This window comes from Grammomys surdaster, unplaced genomic scaffold (genome assembly GCF_004785775.1).
Source record: "Grammomys surdaster isolate TR1022 unplaced genomic scaffold, NIH_TR_1.0 129, whole genome shotgun sequence".
In the NCBI taxonomy this organism is placed as follows: domain Eukaryota; kingdom Metazoa; phylum Chordata; class Mammalia; order Rodentia; family Muridae; genus Grammomys; species Grammomys surdaster.
The window spans coordinates 21845957-21866162 of record NW_021604587.1 but is presented as its reverse complement, the minus strand read 5'-3'; the positions used below and the strand labels follow the sequence as shown (position 1 = coordinate 21866162).

Sequence of the window (20206 nt, the reverse complement as noted above, 5' to 3'; positions counted from 1 at the left end):
AAAAAACAAAAACAAAAATAACCCAATAACCCGTAGAACCTTTCTAGGTGGTAGGAAGTTATTGCTTCAGTTGTGCACAAGATTATGGGATTGTGTGTCCACATTTCCTGTTTGTTTGGAATGAATTACAACAAAGATTTGTATTTAGCAGATGTGGAGTATCTACATGGCCAGATAAACCATTTTTTTTCTGAAGTGGGAGAACTTCCCGTGATTTCAGAGTAAGCAAGGGTACCCTACCTTCCTTGCTTTAAGGAAGCAAGGGCTAGGAAATTGATGTAGAAATGCTAGTCTGTAAACACAGCTCAACCTTCAGAATATACCACTGGATAAATATCTCCTATTTACTGCATAGCTAAAAAAATTTGCCTCTAATTCAGTCATAGTTGCAAGGCTGCTGAAACCAGCTCCAGTTGTTTTAAAGATACAGTACCAACAGCACCACACAGATGTGCTTCTAAAAATCCATGGGCAGTTTCCATGTTTCCTTAATAAATCTCCCAATGAATGACGGGATCATCATTTTTAGCCAACCCAACAAGTTATCTGAACTTTGTTTTTGACATCACTAAAAAGAGATTCAGGGTTGATTATCAGTTCCCAGTGGAGTGATGGTGGGGAGTCAGCTCCCTGCTGCAGAACACTTGGTGTGTTCCAAGGTTCTGTGTCTTAGCTCTGCCATTTAACAGTTCCAGGGCAAGCTTCCTCAGATCAAATGGTGCAAGTACAGGATTAACATTATCTGGCATGTACATCAATTCTGTTACTCTGAAGTAGTGGGCTCTATCCACCTCAGAGGAGAGAATCAGAAGGCTTCCTCTCTAGTCTAATGAAGGTCTTTGTGACACTTCTTTCAAGCCTAATCAATAAAGAAACTTGAGGAATGTGGGCTGGCCTCTTTCTCAGTGTGGACACTGGCATGTTCTCTCCAGGCAGCAAAGCCAGTGTAGCACACACATTTTCTGATGGACAGACCCTGACACAAACCTCACAGAGAGCTTGTTCTATGTTATGCCGTCACTGTTTAGGTGGAGATCCTGACTTATTTTAATCTAATTACTTGTGATTTTGAGTCTGTTTAACTCACTGTAACTTTTGAGGAAATCAATGTAAATAATATTCACACCACAAGATAGCGAAAACTGCATGTTCATATAATTTGACACTGAGAAAACAAACTCAGTTCATGACATTTCTTAATATAAGTTGTTCCTAAGAAAAGAAACTACCCAAGCCATCCTAAAACCAATGTAAAAGTGAAAGAAACTTAAAAGGGCCCTTGCCTTGCTGACTTCCTTATAAGTGACTTCTCTTCAGTGGGAACTATGAGCATGCCTCTGCCTTCAAACGTGTTTGCTTGGAAGAAGGCTTTTTGGCTAGAGATAAATATCCACTGAATACTGTCAATATAAAACTAGTACTTCTAGGAATGTTCACACCTAATTAATCCCATTTATCTAAGAAGAGTAGGGGGATCACGTTAGTTCAATCATCAGAATTTTATATTCAAGTCTAATAAGTGTGCACCATCATTGCCACTGTTAAATTCTAAAGCCTTTAAAGCAAGAAAAATTAACTTTTAGTAATGAAATTATTTTATTCCCTTTACAGTACAGAGTAATTTTCTTCCATAGCCAAAATAATAGCAACAGTTTACAGGTTATTGGACACCACAAATAATTCATAAATTACCTAAATACCCTGTTTCTTAATTTTTTATCAAAAAGAAAATTAGATGAGACCTCATCTGTAACAACTGGCATCCCAGAAGGAAATCATCGTCACTACCAAAGCACTCACCATAGCTAAGCTGTCCCTTTAAAGTGAGTGAAGGGAACTGAGATGCTGTCTTAATGATACCAGGAGCTTTAGTAGCAGATTCAAAGTGGAAACTGACAGTAGGGAGAGAATAAAGAGGCCATGCTCTGCCTCAAACCATGGAAGTCCCACCTCCACGGTGTGCCAGTTAGATCCCATGGGAGCTACAGCTGAAGACGTCAAACAAAAACATGAAGCAGGAAAACTGGGAAATTTTGATTTTCATCTCTTTTAAAGACCTAAGTATTATGATGTAAGCATGAAAAATGATTCTATGTTAGAGAGGGAAGTGGGGTTAAAGATTACATATAAGGATTTTCTAAGTGACATCAACATATAATTCTCTTACACTGGGAAACATGAATAAACACTAAATCCTTTAAAATTAGAAATGCCAACATAATTGTATTTTAAAAATTGAGATGATCCTCTGAAAGTTTTTTGGATCATACATATTTTATTACTAAAAACAATTTTGTTAGTCCCATGTTATAGCTGGAATGTGATTGTAGGCTTACATCACAAAGTGAATTTAGGAACAGAGTCCATAAAATATCATAGCACATTCATTACCCTCACTAAACACTCCAACTCAGTCAAACACAGTTTACAAAGCTGAAGTTATGTTTCACACAGGAATACACAGAAGAGGGGACAGAACGAGCGTAAGAGCTGGACAACGGGGAGGAGAACCGGGAGACAGTCTTGTGACTTGGCTCAGGTCTCAGAAGTGTGAAGCAGCTGCAGCTCTTTCCATAGGATGTGCACAGGACCACACCCCCCAAACATCCAGTCCCTAACTGGGGAGATAGTCACGGGCCCAACCCTGCCCAGCGGAGCTAATGGCAGTTGAAGGCTTTTGGAAGGAAGTCATTGTCTTCAGGGGTGGAACCAACTAATGAATTTTCAACAATCCCTGGATAGCTCCACGCCCATGCCCACATGGACAGGCTTCAAACAGTCTAAGCCTAGTGAGTCATGAACAAAATGAAAATGATCAGCTTGAGATGAGGCCTGAGAGGAAGGAGGGGGTCTGGTGAGGGTGGGAGGGGATAACAGTGACAGCACATGACCAGAACATGTGACACTCCTCTAACTCAATGTCACTCATTCTCCAGTGAAAATACCACCCCCTTGCCTTCTCAATTTTCAAAATGACTAGAATTTAAATGATTCTCGACTTCAATGTCTTATGTTTTTTATCCTTGGATAACCATTAGGCATGGGAGTTGAGGGAATGGGCACAGCAAGAGGAATGAATAAATGTGCCAGATATATGTGATCCTCGCTGTCAGGTATCGGTAGAATATTTGCATTCTCTCTTATTTGCTGAAAGCAGTTAGATGAGGAGCAGGAGGGGTAATGTCCCAGTGTCATGTACAGCAGCCTAGTGGATTAGTAAAGCATGGGAACTGGAATCTGAGCACTAGCCAGGAACAGTGAGGAGAGATGCTTCCAGGAAGCCAACAACCCCTCCCCCCAGGACAGACGTGTATAGGCATTTACCCACATGTATATGCTCATGTTCCACATGTATGCATAATGCCTTCAGTGGCCAGAAAAGGGTGCTGGAACTCCTGGACTTGGAGTTGTAGCCAGTTGTGAACTGCCATGTGGGTACAGGGAATTGAACCTAGAACCTCTAGAAGAACAGCCAGTGCTCTTAACCTCTGAGTCAACTCTTCATCCCTTTTGTAATACTCTTTATGAATGAAGACCTAGGCATTTTACAGTCTCAAAATAAGCTACCCAGTTTTTGATTCTAAAACAATTAACACAATCTTAGGTTGAAATAAATAATTCAACTTATCATTCCTTAATTTGGTATTTTTCTAGTTTAGAAAGTAATGGTTTGAGTGTCTGCACAAACATCCAGTATGGCTGTCTGGCAATCAGACAGAGGAGATGATTGTGCTTCAGGCTTACTTGTTATTTCATCATTTAGTCAAGACAGGATGACTTTCACTATTTTATAAATAGGTCCTTTCTCTGTCATGTGTAGTTAAATTTATAACCTTAATATGACTGTTGGCTAACAGCATTCTCAGTTAAATATAAACTAATCAAGTGTAAAACAACTTTATAACCCACTTTTAAACTTTGGATTGTGATAAATTTGACAATGTGTAGTTCACTTGTAGATAATCTTCGTGTCAGCAAAGTCTCTGACTAGAATGAGGTCTGGCAATGACTGTACCATAATTCTTTCTTAAATAGCGCTGTGAGGCAGTTGCACAGCAGCCAGCGTTATCTGGGGAGTAAAGCAGCTCGACACCTGCAATGCTTTCCTTGTGAATCGCGGCTTGCAAAAAGCCGGGTGAAACCACATTGTCATCTTATCATTGAGAAGCTATACAAGAAGAATCGAGCTGGCTTTTAAAAAGCATATCAACATGCTAATTAGATCAGAGGCACATTTTGTCATCTTTGGTACAATGATGTTCATATTTTAATAAACTTTTAATTGTGTAAAACTCATAGAAAGTATTTTAGGATTTATTTGTTCATAAGTCATGAGTTTTACACTGTTAAAGAAAATTAAATTTCATGATTAGTTAGAGTGGGCAATCAATTTTTTCTTTATTCAAAACTGAAATGAAGCAATGAAGATAATCATAAGAGGCTGTGATGGCGTGTTAATATGAGATAAGCTAATAGCCTATGACTGGGGGAACCATGACCAACAGGCTCTTGGTCCCAATCTAGCTCATGCTAAAATGCTGGTTTCAAGTGAATAATCTAGTTAGCAAACAGTCTGGGAGTCATTCTGGATGAAGAAGGACAAAAGAAAGGCTGCAAGGTGGTGTGTGCGCGGACAGAGCCTTCACCTCTGGGAAGAGCTGTATGGAAAGACTAGCTCATTAGATCTTCAACACCCAGAACCAGAGCTGTTTATAATCTACAAGCAAGCTACAAGGACTTACAGCCAACATATGTTGACACATAGCTGAGTGATAAGTAAATCAATGAGAGGAAACAGTCCCTAACAGCTGAGAGTCATCATACCTCTAAAGAAGGGTCTGAAAATAGTCAACAAATAATGCTGGAAAGTGAGACGACTGTTCCCAAGAATCTAATATCAACTCTGGATCAAATCTCACCTTATAAATTCAAAGCATTTCCAGCTGATTTTAAGGAAATGTGAATTCCTGTTTGAAATTCAAAACATAGAAACCAACCAACCAAAAAAATCTAGAATAGAATATACTTCTGGCAGTGGGATGAAAATCACTCTCAAAAACAAAACCAATATAAGAAATTGCCAAGAAGCACTGGTTGCATGTTAGTATAAAGTGCCAATCTTAAAAAAAAAAATAAAAAACAAAAACAAAAAACAAAACCAAAGTGAGGTCTTGCCATGTTACCTAGGTAAGCCTCACACTTGTGGTTTTCCTGTATCAGTCTCCCAAGCAGTTGGGATCATAGTCATGTGTCATTCCTGCTAAGTAAGAGAGTAACAAGTGTGGAGTGAATTCACACAAGGGGGGATTCGAGGCTGAGAAACGAGCAGCAGTCAGACTAGGGTAAGGGATGAAGTGCCAAGGTTTGCGCCAGAATTATGATGGTCTCAGAAGACCTGGACTTGACATAACTATAACTTGCTCATCAGTGGCCTTGACAAGAGAGGACCAGTTAAACTTGGTACTGGTGGAAAGAAACCACATACTTTTTAATGAAGGCCTTAAGGAAGGGTGGGGCACTCTATCCCTTGGGATGGCTGGAGAAACTGTATCCTTTTGGCTCCTAGACACGGAGCCTACAGTCTATGAAAATTACAAGTCCTTAAAAATGAATGCATTTAGAGCTTTAAAATTAAGATATTGGCATTAAAGTTTAAAACTAGTGATTAGCAAATATTTAGCACATAGAATGTTATGCTTGTTTCATTAGTTGTTAAATATAATAATTTTAAGATTATTTGAAAACAGTTCTGGATTTTTCACTTTGTAAGAATTCTCAGGAATGCATAGTATCTGTGATATGTATATCAAAGGGTAAGCTCAGTGATTTATTATAGAACGACTAATCTTTCAAAAGAAAGATTGCACAAAAACTGAAAATAATTCTATTGGGTAATATTCACATATTTAATATGATCCACTGTGTAGGGGAGTCTTGGGAAATAGTGTCATGAAAATCTTAATGTAGCTCTGGTTAAGGGAATGCATTTAAAGGAGGATTTTTGTAACCAAAAAACAAAGAGATGAAGTCCCACAGATGACTAGGAAAGGGAGATGACGAAGTTGAGTCAACTGCTTTTTAAAGACACAATAGCAACACATATGTAAGTTTATAACAGTAAATGGAGAAAGTGCATGCAAGATATGGCAAAAATATAAACCTGTGGCACAGGATTTTTTATGTCAAAAGGGGCACTTGTTTAACAACTTCTTTGCTATCTTTATAATTGTGTCCATTTTCAAAAAACAAAAAAGCAGGATAAAACTACAAGTTATTAATAGCTAGATTCTTTAATTAAAGCTGTTGGCCTAATGAAACAAAGACTGCTTCACAGTTTATTATTTGTGTATGCAATTTGTCATTTGAAACTCAATAGTTTGAAACACATTAGCCAAGTCTCGGAGCATTTAGAAGCACATTGAGTATTTCTGTATGCATGTGCATGAAGTTTCTATTTATAAACCACATTTACAGAGGCTCATAATCTAGCCAGAGATATTCATAGCAAGAATGCTTGAGACTTACAACACACTGAAAAACTGTAACCAAAAACTCTGGGAGAGATAAAAATGGATCCAGGAAGACTGGCTTCAGACAGGATTCTGGCCCTGATACCACTTTACACTCTAGAATATTATTGAGAACAGCAAAAAAACTGTTGTGTAAGTGAACTATGACTACATAAATTTAGTGCATTGAGATTTAGGCTAAGGCATTCTGGGGAAATGAACAGATTAAAAAACAATCACAATAACCCCCATGGGTCAGAATGACATCAATTGACACCTGAGTGCAGGCACCTTTTAGCTTCTCAGCTGAAATTCATCTCCCATCTGATTCCCTCCAGAGGAGCTCTACCCTGACATTTTTTGTTTTTAAAAAATATTTTACTACATTTATCTATCTGTGTGTAGGGGTGGGAGCAAGTTTGCCTTGTATGTGTATGGTGGTCAGAGGCATGCTGGGAGTTGTTTCTCTCCCTCCACCTTGGGATGGATGTCAGCTGGAGGTAAGCATCCTTCCTTGCTAAGTCATCCCACCCACTCTCACACTGACACTTTTTACAAACCAGAAGGGACTCCCATTGTTTTCTTTTTCTATTGTTATTTTTCTATGTATTAATCATTTTGTTTATATTTCAAATGTTATTGCTCTTCCCTGTCTCCCCTCCACAAACCATCCCACTCCCTCCCCCTCCCCTTTGCCTCTAAGAGGGTGCTCTCCCACCTACTCCTGTCTCACCTTTCTAGCATCCTCCTCTGGAGCATCAAGCCTCCACAGGACCAAGCACCTCCCCTCCCACTGATGCCAGACGAGGTAGTCCTCTGCTACATATGTAGTGGGAGCTATGGACTGGCCCATGTATACTCTTGGCTGGTGGCTTAGTCCCTGGGAGCTCTGAGGGTTCCCGTTGTTTGCAAATACAAGCTCAAATTCCTCACGTTAGTATTGAGTTCTACTGTTTATAGTTCCTAGTTTAGATAGTTCTAATGGTAATTCTACGAATATGACATTTGAGTTACCTTTCATGACCTTGAATATGCTGGTCTTTCTTCCACTGTGCTGCATTGTCATCTTGTCTACACATTAACCTTATCCATCACTCAGGTTTTATTTGAACTCTATCATCACTTAGATCCTTTTACCCTGCTTTACCACAGAAAATATTTCTTGGTTTTGAATTCCTATGAAATTGATTTTCCATCCATGAATTTAAGCTGTTGGCATATGTTGTTGAGTATCATTTATTATCTTTGCAGAAAGAGAAAATCTGAAAATGAATTTTGATAGTAACTCTACTCATATCAAAGTATCTTGATGAGTGCATAATTAATCTCATTAGCTTGTTTCTACACTGTCACCGAATCTCCTGTTACACGAGAGAAAAGCACACTTACAACTGTAACAGTGGTCTTCACATACACAGAGGACTTGTGTTTTCCACACTTGCTGATTGCTTTTGCATTATGACCCTGCTGTTTATGCATTTCAAAAAGAAGTAATTCATTTGATAGGCAGATCTTAATCACTCACCAAAGACAATATTCAAAACAAACTCCTCATGCTCTGTATATTTGGGAGAAGAATAAATAACTGAGATGTTTGTGTAAGGAGTCTCCTTACAGTCAGTAATTGTATACAATTAATGAAAGTCTAGGGTACAACTTTAAAATTTTAAATTGCAATTTATAAACTTATATTATTTTTCAGTCACAACAGCTATATATTTGCAGACAACTTGCCCAGAGAGCAGAGTTACTAAGGTCCCACTATGTTTAATGTCTTGGAACAGGGATACTTTATACTGCTGATGAAACAATATCTGAATATATATTAGTTTGCTGTCCCGTGCAATTGCATGAATTTTACAAATGCATAATAAAATGTATTTGCTGTTACAGTTCCAGCCAGTTGTCCACTGATTAAAATTCTCTGCATTCACATCAATGCTCATGGAAAAGTTTTGTTGTTGTTGTTGTTTTGTTTGTTTGTGGCCTGATGTTTGAGTTCTAAAAACACTTAACAACACTCCATTGTATGTATGGAGCATAGCTGGACTATTCATCCCCTCTTGAACACGTTGGTTGTTTCTCATTTCTAGCTCTTTAAACATCTATGTTCAGATTTCTGTGTGAACATATCTTCCACTCAGTAAAGTAACTGCCTTGGCATATGACATCTGTGTGTTCAGTTTCTAGGAAACCGCCCAAGTGTCTTCCAAGTTGGCTGCACTTTGCGTTCCCACTACCCAGGAGGAATCTGGGCTGGGCTGCATCTTTGCCAGTGGTGTGCATGAGCTATCGGGCTTGGTCATGCTAATAGCTATGAGGGGGCCCCCAAGACCGTTCATTCTTTAGTGACAGGACATGGCACCTTTTCTCTCATTTGCTCTTTTGCTATTATTTCTTCAGATAGCTTATCTACTTTTAATGACTTTTATTATGATATTTTTGTTTAAACTTCTTTGTTCTATTAGAGATACTAAATATCATTTTGCAATAATGTATTTAAATAATAAAATTTATTGTTAAATCAAGTCTATACTCTTAAATGTAATGTAAACACTCAGTTGTTAAGATTTCTTGCTCAAGAAAGTCTTGACAGAATACCCTAAAAGTTTGTTATTTAACATTAGAAACAGGTTTGTTGTTGTTGTTGATGATGATGATTTTAGTTCTTAGTTTTAATGTGTGCAAAAAGGTATACTTGATCAAAGATAAACTTTAAATGTTCTAATTAGCCTAATCATTAAACCACTTTTTTTCATCTTCAAAATGTGTATTATCCCTACTATATTTATATGTGCTCCCCTTGAAATCTTTTGGCATAATGCTTTAAAAAGTCTTAGGAAATAAACATTAACACAGGAACAGGACATGTTTCTATGTAGTTATTGGAAATAATTTTGAAAAGGGAAGTTAAAGTACTCTAAATCATGAAGCTACTGAAGATAACAATAGGGGCTATCAATATCAAGAGTGCAGGATTAAGGGAGTACTTGTAATTCCGCAAATAGATAGTGGGAGAATTTTGTTTAAGTATAGCGACTGATCCCAGGGTTCTCCACCTCTGATTTCAAGTGTGACACAAGATTAAACAGGCAAAAAGGTGGAATGGTGGAATTCTGGAACTAGAAAGGCCTTAGTGTCCCCCTGGTGTGTAAACTAGACACTCTAAATAATGAACTCATGCTGTTACTGAAGGTGTAGTTGGCTAGGCTAGTGGGGGATATGCATGATATAAGATATTAGGTTTTACGTTTCAATTTCTCTGTCTCTTTCACTCTCGTTATAAAGGTTTGGTGCATCTACGTAATGTAGTGTGTTTCATCTCATTAGGGATGAATGAGTTAACTTGCAAACAGAAATATAGATCCACAGAAAGATATCATTTTATATTTGCCTTCTATAAGATAGCATATATACTTTTTATTTATTGTATATTAAAATGTCAAGAACAATTAAGTTATTCTGGTAGATAAAATATTATCTGTAAGTTATGTGCTTTTATATTTGCTGAGAATCTCTCAAACTCTTCTTTTAGGATGGTGGCAAAACTAAGTTTAGACAGTTAAGGATTCCACAGATTTTGAAACTATTGAAAAGAACAGCATCCCCACTCTGCCTGTGCACACACATGTGACAGTGTTAATACTTTCATTCCCAGGTTTCTTGATTTCAAAGGGCCCAGCAGACAGGGTATAGCAGACCAGACAATCAGGGTTGGTTCCCCATCATGCTTCTTAATGTTATCCCCCAAATGACTTCTAGGTCTGTTCATTTCTTAGTATGAAAATTTTCTCTTTCTTTCTTTCTTTCTTTCTTTCTTTCTTTCTTTCTTTCTTTCTTTCTTTCTTTCTTTGTTATTTTTTAAATTTTCAGGCAATTAAAAATACAGGAACTTGAGCCATTTAAAGCATAATCTCATCCCATTTGAAGCAAAAAACCTTACAATTCTTTTTCGTGTCTTTTATCCTGATAAGATTAACAGTGTTTACCACTGATTGGTGTCAAAGAGCAACAATAGCAAAAAGGTGGACAAGAGAGAGTTGGGGGAGGGTGTAGAGGAGCTTCTGGGGACAAGGTGATATGACTGGCCCTAAAAGGCATGGAGTCCACATATCACAGGACCAGTAACTGTCATCCAACAGTTACATTTTGTGGAGAATTGTTCCATGAAGGAACACCCTGCCAATATTACAGATTCATCCTCTAATTCCAGCTGACCAGGCTTTGGATCAGCATCCTCCTCTCTCAGAAACGATACTGGATTAATGGCTTCTGTGGCAGGGTCTTTAGAAGCCAAGCTCAATACATTCTTGAATAGAGTTATTCTGTTTCATAGGCATTGCAAGAAGCGTGGTGCAGTCATTACTTTCTTCAGTGTTCTCCATGGCAGGAGTGCCAGTTTAGCCCCACAGGATTCTGTTGTTCACATTGCTTCTCTTGGCACCTTCTTTAGAGAAAACAAAGTTGTTACATAAGAGCCTGAGGCGGGTGCTTGTCTCTGAATTGAGCCTGGCATGGCAGTGGCCCTCAGTGAAGATCTGCTGACTGTTGTGTGACTGTGTCAGCATCAGCATCATAACCTGTCATGAGCCTGTCAATGACGTGTAAAGTTTCCATAGCCTCTTCAGGCCAGTGTTCTCCAGAAAGCATTCTGTTTCAGAAAGTAAGGTGTTTCTACAGAAGTGCTTGAAGTTTCAGGTTCTTAATTTGTTTCCTAAAATTATAGGATTTTATGCATTTAACAACACTTCACAAATATTTCTAATACACATTCCTTTGCTTTTGCTTCTTAGATGCCAGTGTTTTAGCTGTGCATCTGTACTAGGTACCTCTAACTACTTTTGACTACAGAAAGCCCACTTCTGTTCACACACAAGACAAATTCTGACTAGGCTAATTTCACGATCACATTTTTCCTTCCCCCAACTCCTCTCAGAGCCTTCTCACCTGCCCACCCACCAACTCCATGTCCTTTTTCTCTTTTAAAAATAGACAAAAACAAGCAAGCAAACAAACCCAAGAAACACACACACACACACACACACACACACACACACACACACCCTCCACAAAACCACAAACCCAAATATACCAGCAAAAGAAAACAAACCAAAGCAAAATAAGACAAAACATCTACAAAAATACCACTGAGTTCATTTTGTGTTGGCCAGCTGCTCCAGGGGTGGGGTGTATCCTAAAGTGCGGTTTGTATACCTAGTGAGGCTCCATTGGCAATGGGTATCAATTGTAGATAGCTTTTTAGTTAGGGGTGGGAGCCCGTGTTTATTTCCTGCCTCCCAGTTGCTGGGAATCCATCTGGCTTACCTGCACAGGCCCTGTTCACAGTCTCTGCGAGTTCATATGTGTATCAGTCCTGCTGTGTCTGGAAGAAACTATTTCTTTGGAGTCATTCATCCTCTTTGGGCCTTTACAATCTTTCTACATCTTCTTCATCATAGAGCCCTGAGCCCTGAAGGGAGGGGTTTAATGAAGTATTCCAAAGTCTCTCACTTTCTGCTCATTGCCTTATAGTGATCTCTGGGTTAATGTCCATCTATTATGAGAAGCTTCTCTGATAATGGCTAAGCAAGGCTCTGATCCTCTATATCATATATAATAAAAGAAAATACTTGGTTAACATTGTAAAGTACCTATTTTGTAAAATAAATTCCACACAGATTTAAAAGTTAATTACAAAGTATACAATTTTATATTAATAGGATTTTTAATAATTAAATTTTGAATCATCTCTGTGCATTAAAATGCTGAATTGAAAATAATCATTTTAAAAGACAGTTGGTTCTATTTGCCATAATTTATAATTGCTTAAGTTGTAATTTTAAAGGTATTTCTTTTCAGTGAAGTTAAGAACTATTCCATCAGTAATAATTTTTAAGATGAATATAGCCAAACCAAAGAGCGACATTGTTAGATGTATCCTCCCTTTCTTTGTATTTCTCCACTTAGCAGCTGTCAGGCTTTGGTAGATTACTTGCTCTGTGTATCAGAATCCTCATCATACAGTGGCTGTAGCAAGGATGCCTCCCACACAGTGTGTGGTGATGACTGAACAAGTTTATACATAGGAGGGATTCTTTTACGGTATGAATTCAGCAAAAGTAGCTACATTGTCATTACAGCAGATTTGAAGTATCATTCTAGGGGATAAGTCTGAATATGTAACTATTGCTCTATAAGCAGATGTCCTTCTCTATGCAACAAAAAGTTATCAGTTTGCATTTCTGTGTTTAATGATTATTCTGATGTTTGTGGCTGTGTGTTAGGGAAGTATGTCTCCAGATTAGTGAATAATGATGTATGTTTGTGTGATTCCTTGCAGACATCATGGAAATCAGGACCGTGGCAGTTGGAATTGTGGCAATCAAAGGGGTGGAAAGTGAATACTATCTTGCCATGAACAAGGAAGGGAAACTCTATGCAAAGGTATTAATAATTGGTAATAGTTATTATGCAAACCCACTCTGCCAAAATTATCCGCCTTTCTGAAAACTGGAATTAATTTTATTCCACTAGTGCAAGTTGAATATTCCATGAAAACACTCTTTACTCCAGCACTAAGGCAAAGTATTTTCTGTATGACTTGAGATTTCTTAAGCTACCTGGATGTTAGAGTCTTCATCTGTAAGATGACTTGGAATGACTAATTTCTAGGGATCTTTCCAGTTCTAAAGCCCTTGTGCACTCTTGACACTTGGAACCTAAAATTTCCATCTCTGAGTTTAAAGCTCTTTTTGTTAGAATTCACCTGATTTGCACACTGCTGACATGAAAATTCTTGGGAAAATTTTTGAAGTATTCAGTTCACTTATCCGCATGAGTCTCCCAACCATGGGCTTTGCACTATAAACATTCACATCGTTTGCACTTTAGTATGATGGGAAATGTGACAGTTCATCCCACTGTAGGAGAGCAAAGGTCATTTTCCTTTGTATTCTTGTAGCTCTGCATAATGCCTGCACAGGCAAAGTATAGAACAGAGGCTCAATCAAATGAGCATACATCCCTGCATGGACGAACAAACTAAGTAACTGTTTACTTTTGTTACAATTGAGGGCAACATAGTAGAAAGTGAAGTTTATTAAATAGTCCCTCACCTGCAGGAGGTAGGAGCTACCTCCTCTACAATAAATATCCGGTAGGTAGAGAATGATTTGCACACTCCAACATTAAAGAGTAGAAATTTACTACCCAAAGAGGCATAGCTAAATGTGTTTTACATTATTATTTTTTTGTTAAGATGCTTTTGGCCTATGGCAATACATGCCATAAGTAAACTACTAAACTGTATCAGGTCTGCTCAGTCTGAGGCTTAAAATAAATCACATGTACATCACCTCTACAGACCATCGTCTGCTTGCTGTTAGTTTGAGCCTCCTCCAGAATTACTCGTTTTAATAATTGTGTTTATTTTTTGGCTTGTTTTTATCAGAAAGAATGCAATGAGGATTGCAACTTCAAAGAACTGATTCTGGAAAACCATTATAACACCTATGCATCAGCTAAATGGACACACAGCGGAGGGGAAATGTTTGTTGCCTTAAATCAAAAGGGGATTCCTGTCAAAGGGAAGAAAACGAAGAAAGAACAAAAAACGGCCCATTTTCTTCCTATGGCAATAACCTAAGTGTACGTGGTGTTTGAGAAACCAGTTTCATTCAGCAGGGAGATTTCTTGAGATTTCTTTCCAGTGGACTTTTCTTCTCTCTCTCTCTCTCTCTCTCTCTCTCTCTCTCTCTCTCTCTGTCTCTCAGAAACCAAGAAAGGCTGGAAAACTACTGAAAAACTGATCAAGCTGGACTTGCGCATTTTTGTTTATTTTAAGAGACTGCATTAAAGAAAGATTTGAAGAATATACACAAGAATCAGATTTAGTAAAAGTTGTAAAAAGTTGTAAAAGTGATTGTACAATCATGATGTTAGTGACGTGATATTTTTCTTAAATTAATTTACCCTTAAGAGTATGTTAGATTTGACTATCTGATAATGAATATTTAATATCACTCTCTGCTTATAAAATGGCTGCTATAATGATATTAATAATGCAGATGATGTTAGATAAGGTACGTCAGACCTAACGGCTGCTGGGCTGCTTTGTCAGATGATTAAGCCACACAAACTGTAGACGATGAGCTTTCCAGTAAGAACTATAATCCACTTCAGCTCTATTCAGAAGAATGAATGTTCTCAACATTTTATTATAGAATAGAATCTACAGGTGGTTTTACAAAATTACAGGCTTGGAACATGCCTGTACTGATTAACATGAAAAAAAGTCCACTCAAATTGAAAAGGTATTGTTAACAGGACGTTTTAAAAATCTGTATATAAAATAGCAATAATGATGATAATACTGTATTTCATCTCACCACAAAATAACATTTTATAATCCCTAAAAATAAATTTCAGAAACCTTTACATTTTTTTCAAGTAACATCTATCTTTTGTATAATTCACATTTGGGAACACGACTTTTAGTAACGCTCTTCCCACAAATAATCATGCTTATTTCCCCTCTGTGATTACAGCATTAAACTCTACTTTAAGTTGTATTTGAATTTTATTGTTTTGTTATTTAAGTTTATGTTATTTATAAAGAAAAAACCTTAAGAAGCTCTATCTGTTTCATATGCTTTTAATTTCAAGGGAACAACAAACCCGTCTGGCTGCACTGCAGATGTCTCCTCCCCTGGTGGCTGACACCAAGTCTAGCACACAACACTTGGCTAGCAAGTGCTGGATGGTAGACAAAGACGACAGCCTGCAGCCATGCTTATAATAGATGTCCCACAGCAGACAATACAAATATGTGGGAGAGATTTTACACAATGCTCATGCCAATGACTTTGGATCATATAAGTAAAAGAAATTCAAGTATTTAGTGAGAATGTATTTTTGAAAACAGGCATATTTAAAGTTAGCAATTTGATAATCTTTAGAAGTTTCTGCCATATAAAATATGCCAACATTGAAATGGTAAGAGTAAAACCCCAATAGAGGTTGTAGTCAGTGTATGGGGCCCCAAACATCTTGAGGCTTCAGGTCAGGCCACAGATAACAGGCTTAATAAATAGATGAATACTTACTCCATAGTTCTGCCACCAGTAGATGCTGACAAAATTTATGTAAGCTTATGAAGGGAAGGGCAACATTTATTTAAATTGTTGGTATATTAATTAATGTGATATCAATTTCATAGTGCTTGTTATGAAAGTTTATATTACATACAACACTATTTGATAATTTGTTTATATATGAGGTTATATGATAAAGCCTTGTCAACAAAAAAGGATCAATTAACTTTCTTGTGTTTGCCCAGGCATCCAGGCTACTGGAAGGTCAGAACTGTTGCCCTTCACCATGTACACTGAAGGACAGACACATCAAGAGGGAATATTCTGTATTAGCATCCAATTCAAGGATGTTTGTAATCTAGCTTTCTAGCCTAGGCTAGAGTCTTGTAAGCATAGCAAGGGTAGGAGAAGACTATGTTTTTCATAGTTGTTTTATAGGTGCCTAGCTGAATGCCAGTCCATAACCAACAAATACATATATATGTATATGTATTGTATATGTGTATGTGTATATATCTCCATTCAATAGTATTTTCCAAGGAAAAGATGAAATGCAATTATTCTTAAAGTCCAAAATCTCAAAGCAAAGCAGCGTAATCCTGTAGAAGTTTAAATAGAAGTAGTAACCACACATAGAAGGTGGCTATAGTTACCATCAAATTAGTTACTAAGAAAAAGCCATTAGAGTATTGAACTTGAATTAGATAGAACCAATATTGGGTAGTAAAACCAATAGTATGTCTTAGTGACATAAGTCATTTACAAAATCTGCCCACAAACATTAATTTTTTTAAAAAAGTTTCATTGTTATTTTTAAATTATGTACCCTTGTCTATGTGTTTATAGGTATGCAAATATGAGTGTGGAGAGTCTTGGAGCAGAGGGTTCTAGGAACTGAACTTGGGTTCCTTGCAAGAGCAGCATGACCCATCTCGCTTGGCCCAGTGCCTGTTTTTAACACGTAAATTTCAAAAAATCTGCTTTAGTCAAAAACATTTAGAATTCTAGAGTCTTGGAAGTCTATGAGGCCTTTCATCTTTCTTCTCTTTCATATCAGTAAACTGAAATGAGCACATACTAGGTGCTGGATGAATGCAGCTTGCCTTGGAGTCTCAGTCACTTAGCTTTGTGTCTTACTCTCAGACTGTCAGTGATCTCTTTGTTTTGCTTGACTTTAATTTCTATCAAGATGTCATCTTTTCATATGAGAATACTTGTGGCTTACTTGTTATTTCACTCAGTACAGAATGATACCATTATGATTTGACTCTAAAGGAGAAAGGAATGTGATTTCCAATTCTGACTCCTAAGCAACTTTTATGTGAACTTCTTTATTTATCAATGAAAAGTATCACATAAGACATTTTCATAATCAGAATTTTCCTTTCTAAAGTGTTCTTTAAAAAGAAAACCATATCAACTCATGGGTTTCCCCAAACTGGTAAAGGACTAAGTAAAAGAATATCACTTGTTAACACAATAAGTAGAATGATACTTTCAGTACAAGTGAACTAAAACACTCCAACAGACAAGCTGTAAGTCCTTTGCGTTGTTATAAATTCAACTCAGATATGAAAGAGAAGGAAGGCTAGAGGTTCTATCACTTACAGGGTTTCTTTCTAGTTTCTAGGGTGTCAAAAACACGAAGAGTGATTACTCTGACCCATGATCTCCAAATGTTCAGTTACAGTGTAGAATGAAATCCTAAGAAATCAGATAAAGATAGCTTTCCAAGGTGGCTCTGCTGACCCTGGTAGTGAGGGCACAGGTGAGCCTCAGAGGGTGTAATCATGAGAAAGCTGGCCCCATCCCCACAGGCTTCAGCATTCGGGAGAGCTGGCCCTGCACCTCAACTGGGCAACACAATAAGAACTAGCTTTGGTGGTGTGGGTGCAGGAGAGCTGGCCCTGAAGGCATGAAGGCAGAAGAGCCAGCCCTGTTCCTTGTCAGCTGCAGCATTGGGTGAGCTAGCTGGGGGAGTACTGGGGAACTCACTCTGGTGGTGTGATGGTGAGTTCAGGAGAGCTGCCAGGCTGACCAACTCAGCTACCATCCAGGCCCAGATTCGGGGGTTTAAGTTGGCCCACGCTAACATCTACCTCACGTATGAACTGCTGGAGCATGTGAAAGGGCCAGTCCTGTGGGTCCAAAACTGCAGGATCTCCATGACACAGGGCAATGACAGGATGTGTGCGAGGAGTCCCGGTGAGGATCCAGCACTGATGGTGCAGCAGAAGCCAGAGGCCTCGAACCAATCCGATGACTCACTGCAGTGAACATTTCCGAGTAAAGATGTGTGGACAAAAGGGTGTGCTGCGACACACTATGACACACTGAACCTTCCGTGACAGTATTTTGGTTTTGGTTTTTTATTATTTCTTTTTATTTTTTATTTTTGGAGGGGAGGTGGCAAGGGCAGAAAGGATGAAGAGATGAGTGGGGTTGGAACGGATGTGAAATTGACAAAGGGTCAATACGAAGTGAAAGAAAAAAAGGTAGCTCTCCAGAGACAGAACTCTTTAAATTTAAGTTTAAAATCTTGCAGTTCATGTGAGTTTTGTCTCTTACTCTGGTAATACTTGTATTTGCTTTAATATGAAAATGTCTCCAGTTGACACCAGTGAACCAAACTTAAGTTTTCAGTGGCTATCTGAGACTTACTGCAAAGCTTCTCTCTCACCTTTACCCTGTGTCACATGGATGAGACAAATGAGTTTCTATCTTTCATCGTTCAACTTCACATACAAATAATACAGGCATAAACAAACAAAAATTAAGTAAGATCATTTTGTAAAATTGTGATCTTAAAAATATTTAACACCTAGTGCAGATGGTTATTAGTCAGTCAAAATACTTAATTGATTCTAATGCTGGGGAGAGACAGAGAGAGGCAGATTCCTGGTGTCTTCCTGCCAGCCAGTCTGCACAACAGGTGAGCTACAGTCCCAGAGAGAGACCCTATTTCAAAAAATAAGGTGGAGAGTGCTACAGGAAGACACTAAACCTCAGGCTTGTGTGTGCGTGCGTGTGTGTGTATACAATGGGTCTATATGAACATCAGATTATTACCATGTGTGGCCATTTCTAAGATAACCTTAAAGCAGATGGTTAGAGCTCTGAGAGTGTTCTTTCTATGGAGCAGCTTGTTAAAGCTTCTCTTTCAGTGGTACTGTTAAGGCCTCACGTGCAGCTCTTTCAGTGGTATTGTCAGGTTACTCTTTGGTTATTCTACCACAGTCAACAAAACTTGAGTATTCAATGGCAGTGGCTTAGTCCATCACACTCTCATGTGCTCTCCAATTTTGAAAACTTTATCGACTTATTTTCTCTTGAATTGAGACTTGACAGGAAGCAAGAAATAATAAAATCCTACTATCTTACTAACACTGTGACTTCTTTATAAAGCAACACATCCCAAGGAGCCAGATAATTCCTCTCATGAGAAGGTATCTCTTAGTTTCCCATTTGCTTTCTAGCTGTGACAGTCCAATCTCCCAAATCACCATCCTGAGTCTTCTGAAAGCTTATGCCATTATATAAACAGAAATTATTCCTTTTTCTATCTGGATGCAGCTACATATTTGTTATTGTAGTGTATAACATGAAAATTTAATAACCTAACACTTTCATCTTATACTTATCTGGGTGCCCTGTCTGCAAGCCCTCATAAAGTTGTAATCAAGGTATTAACCAGGAAGCCACTGATCTCAATACTCGGTCCTGAGGGAAATCCAGAACTACCCTTCACTGGCTGTAGCTGTGAATATCAGCTCCTTATTATGGCCTCTTCATAGCCCTGTTTCTCAAAAGAAGATTATTTCCTACAAAACAGTGAATCAGAGAATCAAATTTCCTGAATAGAAGCCATAGTTTTAAGAAACAATCTCCAGTGATCCTGTTTCTCTAACTGGGCTGCCTTGTCTGGCCTCAATTGGAGAGGATGCACCTACTCCTGCAGTGATTTGATGTTCTGGGGCAGGGTGGTGGTGTGGGGTGATACCTAGAGGGGGCTCCCCTTTTCAAAGGAGAAGGGGAATGAGGAATGGGGGGAATGAGAGGGGGTGATATTAGGATATACAGTGAATAAACAAATTTAATAAACATTATAAAAGGAACAATCTTCAGCATGATGCTACTTCTGTACATACACAAGGGGAGGTATTACCCCTTCAGTACACACTAGAAAGGGTGGCCATTGTAAAGTGTCTACTGCAAGTCATTCATTAGATGACCATTTAAGGCTTTACTATAAACCCACACGCTTTACAGTCTAATAAGACCAATTCAAGGCATTCATAGAGAAACAGATGAAGCAGGCATATTTCCTGTGGAAAATTGGTCCTTTCTTTCACAGGAAAATGAGAGAAGGCTTGGATTATACCTGTTTTTTTTTAGCCTGCATTGTGCTTTCGTAGGTCTAACATGGGAGGAAACTGAAAATGTCACCTGGCCTCCAAAGAAGGACATCATCATGTCTTGAGACTCAACCTGAAAAGAATTCTCCTCTTAACTTCACTACCTTAAGAGAATAAGATCATAGATGTCATTTGAATTTCCTTTAAGGCATTAAGAGTTTTGTCCCAGAGCACAGAGGCGCTTAGGCAT

At 38.2% G+C, this 20206-nt stretch overlaps 1 protein-coding gene across 1 annotated transcript in view; it reads left to right on the top strand.

Annotated features, from left to right (window-relative positions):
• Fgf7 (fibroblast growth factor 7) overlaps window positions 1–15144 on the top strand; it is a 52461-nt gene extending 37317 nt beyond the window's left edge. The window contains exons 3-4 of the mRNA XM_028756477.1: window positions 12850–12953; window positions 13960–15144. Coding sequence (XP_028612310.1) covers window positions 12850–12953; window positions 13960–14154 — 299 coding nt within the window. The 3' untranslated portion in view covers window positions 14155–15144. The remainder of the gene's footprint in view (window positions 1–12849; window positions 12954–13959) is intronic.
• Window positions 15145–20206: the final 5062 nt, after the last annotated feature.